The sequence below is a fragment of the Microtus ochrogaster genome, chromosome 8 (genome assembly GCF_000317375.1).
Source record: "Microtus ochrogaster isolate Prairie Vole_2 chromosome 8, MicOch1.0, whole genome shotgun sequence".
In the NCBI taxonomy this organism is placed as follows: Eukaryota; Metazoa; Chordata; class Mammalia; order Rodentia; family Cricetidae; genus Microtus; species Microtus ochrogaster.
Window position 1 is genome coordinate 26,811,398 of NC_022015.1, and position 11,098 is coordinate 26,822,495.

The window sequence follows — 11,098 nt, forward strand, 5'->3', positions numbered from 1 at the left end:
GAGAGAGAGAGAGAGAGAGAGAGAGAGAGAGAGAGAGAGAGAGAGAGAGAGAGGCCAGTCTACATTTCATCAGGCCAGGCTTTTATTCTCTCGTACAGAATATCAAGCTCCAATAAGAGCACGTGCTTCAAGCAAAGGGAACGGTGGCTTTGCAGCCTACTTGTGGCGGTGCTGTCTGCCCTATGCTTAGCCCCTGAGTGTGTATACACAGGAGGGGATTGTTGAGAAGACTGTGGGTACACCCATCCTCCCAGGGCTATCTCTGCTCCCTAGCTCTAACGAAAACCATGTTTGGTGACCGACTGCACAGGCCGAACCCCAGGGGCTGCTGCAGTTACTTGGCCATGCTGGGTTCTACACAAGAGGTTGAGGAAATCACACTTGTGCTCTTTGTGACCTTCTGACAAGTCAAGCCTAGAAACCATGTGCTGCTCTGCTCATGATGCCTTGGAGATCAACCGTGGTTGTGAGTTGTGGGTTGAGACTCAGTGTTTAATCTGTAAAATAGATGGCTCTTAATTGCTCAGGGTTTTAGAGACCCAAGAAACATAGCAAGGGAAAGTATTCTGTAAGATGGAAGTCATTTTCGCGAGTACCAAAATAAGCATGCACTTCAGTCAACTACACTGTACCTTCTTTCTCACCAATGGTTTCCCCATGCTCAGCATGTTTTTAGGGAATAAATGAATGGAGGAGGGTAACAGAAAATGACCTGCTAGAGAGAAGGGACCCAGGGCACAGCATGGCAAAGGACTGTTCGGACTGTCACCATGGTGACTGACTGACTTTCCCGAAGACCTGACTATGTGTAGGCTTGATGTTTGCTGCTTCACCTCCACACAGCATGTCTGGTGGAGCACTCCAGCCTAGCTGCGATTTAAACCCACTCACAGGGACAGATGTGATGGCTACTTTCCTAAGGTCTACAGCTACTGCGTCTGAAGGCCCACCTCCAAGAATTCCCATGAATGGGGATGCCTTCAGAGGAGGAAGGCCACCACAGCCTGTGCATGGCATTGGCAACTCCATTGCTTACAATGTCCTTGCCCTAGGCATATTTCGTCACTTGTGGCCAGCCTGTATGTGTCCTCAGGACAGGATGGAAGCATTGTGCAGCATCACCAGGATGCTGAGACCTCACTGAGCCAGGCGAGGATGGACCCCACAGTCACACACTTGGGACCCTCTAGAGATGCTTCTGCTTTCTCACTCAGTACTCTTCACATCTGGGTTTGCACTTTGTTGACAAGACTGGGGGGTGGGTTAGTGCTAAAGACTTTCACTGGGGAGAGAACAGAACAGCTACCAGAGATAAGGGCAACCAGAATTGTTGGAAGATAGCCATGTATGGATCACAAAGTGTGAAAGATGATGTCCACCCGACTGTCTCTAGAACATGATGATGTGTTTGCTCACCTGGTATATGTATGACCTGTGAACCCTCTCTGACGTTCCTCTCTCTGGCAGTATCATCCTTTCTTCTCAGAAACCCTCGAGCTAAAGTGAATAGTAGATGATGCCCTATGTCCCATGGGCCCAATAGACTAATCCAAACCAAATGTTGAGACTCCACTTATATTTCACAGGAAATAGTTGCCATGGAAATGGATAGGATGCCTCCCAAACACTGTTTTTCATCAAGATACTGCATTCCATCACTTCCTTGATGGTCCAGCCTATGCTAACATTGGCTGGTCCTACCTGACGTTTCTCAGCAGACTTCTATAGCTTTTTTCCCTGACTGAGAACATATTTGACACATGGCATCTTTTAGAGCAGACCTCCTATGAATGTCCAGACTTCCTGCCATCTCTTCATCTCTATATACCTGGCCTTTACAGCAGAACTATCTACCTGACTTTTGGCTTATCCAGGAGAACCGCTTGCTTTGTCCAGCACTAGCCTCTTTCATGCCCTCAGAGCCCCCAACATACTCATGACACACCTTAAAGGGACATTTCAATGACTTCCAACATTCTTCTATCACAGCTTTGGTCTCCAAGTCACTCTGACTTTTGTCACCTTTTGCACATGTCCCATCCCTGAGAAAACTCTGTGGCAGTGCCCTGGAATGATCTCCTTCTCCTGACCCTGGGTGCATGCCTCCTCCAGCTTCAAATTGTGGTCCACATGATCTTTCCTCCAGGCAGCCTTCCTTGACCCTTCAGACAAATCAGGTCCTCTTGGCCTTTCCTTCAGGACACTCAGCACAGATACAGTTTTTGGACTCATGCCAATCTCTCCCTTTCTTTCCAGGGGTCTCCTCACCTGTATTTCATCTCTGCTGTATGCTCTGTGGTGGGCATAGTGTTTGGCTCTAGTAGTTGTCCAGTTAGCATGTGTGCAACAGACAGATGTTTTTCTACAAATGCTGCAGGCACTGGGAGTGCTGGCCGGCTACTCCAATCTCCCCAGGGCTGCTGAGGGAATGCGAACAGCCCACATGGCATGCCTATGGTCACCCACAGGCCTTATTAGAAGTGACAGTATAAAAGATAATTCTTCCTTAGATGTAGCCAGCAAAGAACAAAGTCAAATACTTCATCTTGGAGAGGAGACATAGGAGATTGATTCCAGAGTTAAACTCAGCCACCGCTCCGAGTCAAGCAGCTTACCCTAATTGTTGTTATATTAAAAACAACAAAAGCACCCCAGCCAAGTGGTTCTCACTCCACATGGAAGCTTCAATTCAGGATGACCCATTGAGGGCTGATTATAAGGGGCAAGGAGACGAGTCAGCAAATTTCCCTTTGTTTTCCTGTCTGAGTCAACAAGAATCAAACTTCCAAGGCTGCATCTGAGTCCTCACCGATAACCATATAAGGCCCAGCTGCCAGGCTGGGGCTCTACACAGGGAAGCAGCTCTCTTTGACTCCATATCTCCGCCATAGCATGGCCAGTGCCTTGACTGGTACGATCTGAGGTCTAGCATTTGAATGAAAACCTTCCCACACATGTTTGAACACTTGTGCTGCCCCAGCTGGTAATGTTTTTTCCAGAAGGCTGTGGAACCTTTAGGAGGCAGTGAGCCATGAGGGGGTGGGGCTTAGAGGCGATGGCTGGCCCCACTTGTGCAGGATCTCTCCCTCTGGTTGTGCAAAGCTCTAGAGAGGTGAGGGGTTTTAGTCACACGCTCCCATCACGTTCCTGGTGCTGCTGTCTTTGGGCCATGGCGGACTGTATCTGCAAACCATGACTCAAACAGATCCAGCCTTGTTTTTTGTTCATGGTATTGAGAAATGTAAAACGAATGCATCAATAAACCAGGGAAGATGAAGACTGATGGGTGGGAAGGGAGATATCCTTTTCTTTTTCTTTCTTTCACTGGTTTTTCAAGACAGGGTTTCTCTGTAGCTTTGGAGCCTATCTTGGAACTAGCTCTTGTAGACCAGGCTGGCCGCGAACTCACAGAGATCCACCTGCCTCTGCCTCCCAAGTGCTGGGGTTAAAGACATGCACCGCCACCAGGTGAGATATTCTTTTCTAATTAGGAAAATCAGTGTGTTGTTGTTCCTGGGGGCCCGAGAGAGGTGGGTAACCCATTTATCTACTAAAGATAGATTCATCCAGTCAGCCGAAGATTAATCTGCAGCATCAGCTTTTGAAAAAGGCCTCTGGTCTATTATAGAAGGACACTGGTCCGGGCAAAAGTGAAGCATCTAGTGATTTTTACATCCTCATCCCTTTCCAGCCTTTGGACTCACCCTGGGCAAGGACCTTTCCACCCCATTGCCTCCTGGGAAAGTGAGAAGGAATGGAACAAACACACCAATAAAAATGCAGAGAAACACAAAGCCCCAATGGAGGTGATGACTATTAAAGTTCTGGAACCTTCCATCCCAGATATTTTCTAGGAGGTCTGGATTTGAAGCCTTTAGCTTTGTGATCCAAGTCCATATTGGAACTGGCAGCTGTTTAACCTGCTAGTACAAGATTTGTACATTTTTTTCCCTCTTACCTATTCTTCCTTCCTAGTAGGCATGTCTCTCTGTGTGTGGGATTAGTACGGGAGATGGAAACAGAGCATAGAGCCACATCTGGACAGGCGCCCTACATACTCCAGATCAATACATATTGGAAGAGCAGCCTTCATCATTGTGAAGTTGGAGGAGCAGCTTTTCTAGGCTCCTCCTTTGCTGTTTCTCCTTGGGGATAACCGTTTATCATGTGGAAATAGCTCAGGGGGTATGTTTGAAACATATTTTAAATAAGATAGACAGATGGATGGACATGTAAATGGTAGACTTACCTCATTGCAACTCAAGCACCATGCTTCTATATGAGGCTAACCCTCAGGTCCTGCCTCTGATCTTTTTCCTGTTGTACACACCTCTGTCCAACTGTCTACTGACTGCTTTGCCTCCTGCCCCATTTAGATCCAACGCAAACAAACTTAGGGCTTGTTGCTCTCTCTGCCTCTTCCTTCTAACCATGAACTGTTTCTAATGGTGGCAGGGAAGTCCCCATTGTCCGTCTGTGACCATGTGGATAGGAAAACTTCATTGACTACAATGTTCTTCACCAAATAGCCTTTGGCTCCTCCATTCTCTGTCCCTTTTGTCATTATATGCCAGTTTCTTTCTTTCTTTCTTTCTTTCTTTCTTTCTTTCTTTCTTTCTTTCTTTCTTTCTTTCTTTCTTTCTTTTTGGTTTTTCGAGACAGGGTTTCTCTGTGGTTTTTGGAGCCTGTCCTGGAACTAGCTCTGTAGACCAGGCTGGTCTCGAACTCACAGAGATCCACCTGCCTCTGCCTCCCAAGTGCTGGGATTAAAGGCGTGCGCCACCACCACCCGGCTTATATGCCAGTTTCTACCAGGATAACCTCCATCAACAGCAACCCCTACCCAAGCAGGTCTTGTTGTCCATCTACCGCCATTTCTCATTTTATCTCCAAGTCCCTTTGGAAGGCACAGTCCTGGACCATGTAAGCATCTTCTGTGACTCCCAGATTCTCAATGTCCAAATGAGTCCACAACTCTTTATCATTAAAAAGGACTCAGACATCCCTGCTGGTCTTGAGTCATTTGTGAAAACGTAACAAATATCCCTCCCTTACTAAGAACCAGCCTTCAAAAGTTAATGCTAAATAGTAATTTGTACTTTATTGTAATAAATGTCTTCGAAGTCTCATTTGTACGTGTTTTTAAATGCCTAGACTTTTTGGTCTAATCTGTAGAAGTAAAGCCAGCAATCGCTAACGTGCTTTAGTCTAATTCTGCTGGTTAGACTAACATAGTAACTGGTAGCGTTTATGTGCTGATGATCATATTTTATTCAACAGTATTCAACCCCAAACCAATGAATGAGAGGATTTGGGGATGGGGACACTGTATTGATCAGGTGAGTCATGTCTTGAAAACTGCTGTACACAAGAGGCCACGTAAGGCTCTATGAAAGCAGAGAGGACTATCAGAAACATTCGTACTCATTAAGCCGAGAGGGAAATTTATTGGAGAGAGTAGAGACTACAAGAGCAGAGAAATACAGTACTCGCAACCTGAAGCTACTAATGTAATCAACTACACTGTTAGAATTATAAATGTTGAGCTACCCTTGCATCCCTCGGAAGGAGGCTGAAAACTGTGTGCTAGGTAGGATTGAGGGATGACTTAATCAGGATGTTTACAGGGTGTTCCTAGTCAACACTGGCCTATGAGACCCGCTTCACAAATAAATGCCTTTTATATATTTTGGTGACACTTCTTCTTGTCCAAATTGTCTAATATTCTCAGGACCATTTATCCCTTATAGGTATGGCAGACTCACTTGTCAAAATCATTTGAGCCCGATGCCACTTTTGTCGGTAGACATTAAAAAGCACTATAATTTTGGTTTGGTTGTTTTGAGACAGGGTCTCATGTACTCCAGGCTGGAATCTATGTGGCCTAGGCTGGCCTAGAAATCTCACCTCTAGCTACCACCTCTTAAATGCTGAGATTACTGACATATGCCACTATGGCCAGCTAAAAGACAAACAAACAAACCATTCTTTATTTGATTTCTGAATATATTTTTTCTTTTACCTTAACTAATGCTAATAATTTTTATTTTTCATTCTTTTAATGTTTTTATGTGAATCGTTGTTCTGTGTGTGTGTGTGTGTGTGTGTGTGTGTGTGTGTGTCTGTGCACACCATGCATGCAATGCACGCAGAAGCCAGAAGGGGGATCCAGAGCCTCCTGGAAGTAATGGGAGTAGAACCTGGTTCCTCTGCAAGCACAGCAACCACTCTTAGCCACTGAGCTCCCGAGAATTTGCATTTTTAAGATAAATGGTCAATATTGTTCATATCTTTACTGTGATTGAAAAATTCTCTGTGTAAAAGTGTATCTTCAAAGTTTTCTCTCGCTCATTTTGTTAATGTTACTTTATTTTTTTTTCAAATGGACAGATTTTGGGTAAACTGATCCCCTTTCTCAATTTTTTTGTGTCCCTTTTCATAAGTTTCTGCTCATTTTTCAAATCCTCATTTCCAGCATACACATATCCCCTCCTGTGGGCTGTGGCTGATCTAGGAGATTTTCAGTGTCTTGCTTGATGGATGAAGTTGTGTCAACTTCATTTCTGGAGAATTTCCTCTTGGGGAGAAATTATGAAGTTTAGAGTTATGTTGGCTTGCAGAGGGCTTGTTTATAAATGATCAAACTGAGATCTAAAAGGAAGCATTAGACCTCTCAGCCCTGATTGTGGATGGATACTTTTAGATTTGTAAGAAACCCTGCAACTAGGAGTTGGGCTAGAGCATTAAATGTAGGTAAATCTTTAGATGGAAAAGTCATAGTCTTTTTCAAAATTTTAAATATATGTTGAGAATGTTCTGATAGGGATAGCATATATATTTTAAATATATGTTGAGAATGTTCTGATAGTATAGCATATATATATCTTTAAAATATATGTTGAGAATGCTCTGATAGAATAGCATTTGTACAGCATTTTCAGTAGCCTTTTGCTTTTTAATACTTGTGTCTTTGTGTGTACGTGTTGTGTCACGTGTATATGTGGTATGTATGGTGTGTGTATGTGGTATGAGTGGTGTGTGTGTGGTGTATGGGTATGCATGTGTATATTGTATGTGATGCATGTTGTGGTGTGTGTGCACACTACATATCTGTAGAGGCCAGAGGAGAGCCCAAGGGAATCATTTCTCTCCTCCTACCATGTGACTTCTAGGGATCAAAGTGAAGTCATTAGTCTTGGCTACAGAACCCTTTACTCAACCGAGCTATCCCACAGCCTCTCACAGCCCGTTTGACGTGTTCCTTTTATCATTATATAATGACCACTTGGTCGCTAATGCCTCTCTCTCTCTCTCTCTCTCTCTCTCTCTCTCTCTCTCCCTTTCTCCCTCCCTCCCTCCCTTTCTACTTCACTAGCTTGTCTGATGTCAGCACAACAGCTTTAATTATTGATATTGATTGAGCTTTATTTATTTATATATAGGGGTCTGGGCCTTGACAAGTTTATTCAACCTATTTTCATACAGTGAGATTTATGTGTTATCTTATTTTGATCTTTTGTTCCCTTCTGTTTTATATTTATCTCTTTCTTTTTCAATCCTTTCCCTTTATCCTGCCCTGACCTGGGTTGAAACAAGATTTCCACGCATAGCCTGTTATTTGGAAGGATGTGCTCTATTTCTCTGTTCTTTAAAGGTGCCTCATACTTTATGTAGCAAAGTTAATCAGCATGCCTATTATTTTTAGTGCAAGACAAAATCTTAAACTGTTTCAAGTCTTCCTCCATCTTGTTTGAGAACACCCAAACACAGTCACTCCTGTGAAAACTGTTATTTTAAGTAGATTTACTTGGTGCAATTGTTTTGCTTGCTATTGCCTCTGACATCTTACTCTTGTGTTCAGTTTACTTTTTGCCCAGCTCTTCTGTGCAGGTCGCTCTTGCCTGGGAAGCCTTTGGTATGCTGTGGGAATAGTAAGTTCTCGCATCATTGGCTGTTACCTTCTTGGTTCTGTAAAGTCATTGCAGCACAGACTGAGGGTGGCAGCTACTGCCCCAGTCCCTGCAGTTTTAACTCCATTGTTGCTGATGAGAAATCTATTGTTGGTTCAGTTGTCTTCATTTGCTACAAACAAATTTCTTTGTCTCAGGCGGCTTAAAGACATCCTCTTTGACGTCCTGCAGGTTCTCTGTAAATCAAACTGGAATATTTCTGCTCTTTCTCCTGGGACTGGTGGGAGTTTATCAAGATCCGTATCTTTCTTCAACCTGGAGCACCACCGTTACACTCTGAGCACCACCGTTACACTTCTTTCCCTATACTGGAAAATAGATTTCACTGGAATTCCCATTAGCTCTATTCTGTTCTGAAAACCTTTTCCTCTGGCTTTTCTTCCACCTGTTTTGGGAAGGGCTAATTTCTTTCTCTCCTTCTGTCCAGGGGTGCTCCTTCTTTGCTCATTGTCTGACTTGTGATTTTCTTGCCTTGGGGAGCAACTTACTAATATTTTTTTTTTCCTTTTTTTTTCACTTTGCATGGTCATCTCATACATCTGGGCTGTAGAAACTCCCCTATGGGGCATTTCAGCATAGGCTGCAGCCTGGGCTCCAGAAGACTTCCCTGACTTGGGAGTGGCTTTGAGGTCAAGGTTTTGATGGAAACTCCAGCCTTATAGTGATATTCAGAGTCTGGAGATGGGCCAATACATCTCCAAAGCACGTAACACATGCAAAAGGTTGTATGGATTCCAATCTTTCTTCTCTTTTGTGTGTGTCATGTGTGTATGTGTGTGTGTGTGAAATCTTTCGATTCATGACACATGGCAGACAGTTCTTTCCTGTTTCCTTAGGGCTGGGAGAGTTCTGTTGTCTTCCACACAAGAAGCAGCTTTCTAAGGAAGCCAACTCTTGTGAGATTCTAATCGCAGACTCCAGCTCTCTCTTCTCTGCCTCTAGCACCTGGCATTTCTATCCATTCTCATTTATATTCATTCATCCTATCTCTCCTGCTCCCCACTCTGGGTCCTGCATAGTCTTTTGGGGGTCACATGATGTTGAAATAAGAGCGGCTGGGCTGCGTCCCCAGGACCCGGCTGCCCACATGGCTAGCTTAGTTTATGCCCTGAAATAATTACACGGAAAATGTATTCTTTTAATCACTGCCTGGCCCCAATAGTTTCAGCCTCTTATTGGCTAGCTCTTACATATTAATCTAACCCATTTCTATTAATCTTTGTGGCACACAAGCTGGCTTACCAGGAATGATCTTAACCTGCGTCTGTCTGGCGTGGGAGAATCATGGCGGCGACTCACTGACTCAGCTTCTTTCTCCCAGCATCCTGTTCTGTTTTCTCCGCCTACCTAGGGGTTGGCCTATGAAATGGGCCTAGGCAGTTTCTTTATTAATAAGAAATCATTCCCACATCAACATGACCCAAACTCAGTAGCCAAAGCTCTAGCTATCCCCACCCCACATATCACTTTGTTATCAGAGAGTATCTCACTATAGCCCAAGCTAGTCTGGAACTCACCACATAGCCCAGGCTGGCCTTCGACTTGCTGTCATTTTCTTGTGCCCCAAGTGTGAGTCACTTCAGCCAGCTAACGTCCCTTGGACTGATTTTCCTGAATAAAGCTTGAAATTTTCACAAAACCTTGGAGGTGATTAGCTTTTGTTTTGGATTTCTATGTGTCTTCTCAGGGTTTGGAGAGCTGTGGTAGAACCATGTTCCCAGATCGTGAATCATCCACTCCTAAGAACCAAGTCCCAAAGATGATAGGGGCAGAACGCTGGAGGCCTATTGCAGAGAATGAGGGGCTCCCAGGGAAAGGGCTACTCTACCAGCTCACTTAAAAAAAAAAAACTCACATTCACACAGGTACACGGAGTCTGTCAAAGGGACACACCATGAGCTTGGGTCAAAGCTATCTATAAAAGCTCAAACATTAGTCTCCTGAGATGGTCTAGTGGGTAAAGGTGCGTTCTGCCACCTTGATGACGAGTTCACTCTCCAGGATCCAAATGATAGAATAGAACTGATTACCACAAATTGTTTCTTGACCACTACAAGCGTGCGTGCGTGCACGCATGCACACACACAAGGCACATAGACACATATTCTAAATATTTTAAAAGTTCAAATAGTAGAAAAGCTGACTAGGAGTGTGGTGGCTCAATAGAGGGACATGCGCCTTTTCAAAGTTGGCTCACAGCACAGACACTTCTCCTTTACATCTCTTCGTGAGGCAGCAAAGCTCAGCCTTGCAGGATGGCTTTCCAATCCACCTCCAACCCTGGCCAAGCTTTCTAATATAAAAACAACTTCACCATCCTCCTCCTCTTCATCTTCCTCTTCCCCTCTTCTCCCTCCTCCCCTTTCCTCCCCCTTCTCTTCCAATTTCTCATTTAGTCAGAGGCTCACTGTGTAGCTCTGGGTATGTCAACCAAGCTGGGCTTGAACTCATGGAGACCTGTGAGCATCTGCCTACCAAAGTGCTGGAATTGAAAGTCATTGCTACCACATCTGGCAAAAACCTCTTTCTTAAAAAGCTGTTTTTTGTTTTTGTTTGTTTTTTTTTGTTTTGTTGTTGTTGTTGTTTTTGGAGGGGGAGGTTTCCTTTTGTAGCCCAGGCTGTCCTGGAATTCACTCTATAGCCTATACTAGACTTTAACCTCAGTGGTCCTCCTGCCTCAGCAAACTGGAATTTGAGATGTAGGCCTGGCTTCTCCAGGGATTCTTGGGGCCTAAATTAAGAACCTAGGGGATGTGATTAGCTCAGCTACAAAGTGTCAGCACAGACTCCATGTCCAGAGCTCTGCTGGCCCAAACTTTAGGACTTACGGTGTAGTTTCGAGTGGAGGAGACGTCGGTGCCATCTTGCAGATAATGGGTCTCCATGAAGCCCTTGGCGATGAGTCCCCTGTGGAAACAGAAAGGACACGGAAAGATGAGTGTGGTACTGCTTGAGCTACACCACTGTGAGCATCTCAGGGCTGGGTCCCAATGGGCTCCACCTGTTCAGGTTTCCAGGGAGACGCTGGAGGGGATCCAAGTAGGGGACAGTCTGCAACACATGTTTGAAGAGTTGCCCATGTGGGACCCATAGGGTCCCCTTCACACCTGTGACCCCATTCCTCTCAG

General features: G+C 44.7%; 1 protein-coding gene across 1 annotated transcript in view; it reads right to left on the reverse strand.

Moving 5' to 3' along the window:
- The window catches only part of Adam12 (ADAM metallopeptidase domain 12), a 124,518-nt gene extending 113,651 nt beyond the window's left edge, over positions 1 to 10,867 (reverse strand). Inside the window, exon 1 of the mRNA XM_026781030.1 lies at positions 10,799 to 10,867. Coding sequence (XP_026636831.1) covers positions 10,799 to 10,855 — 57 coding nt within the window. The 5' untranslated portion in view covers positions 10,856 to 10,867. The remainder of the gene's footprint in view (positions 1 to 10,798) is intronic.
- Positions 10,868 to 11,098: the final 231 nt, after the last annotated feature.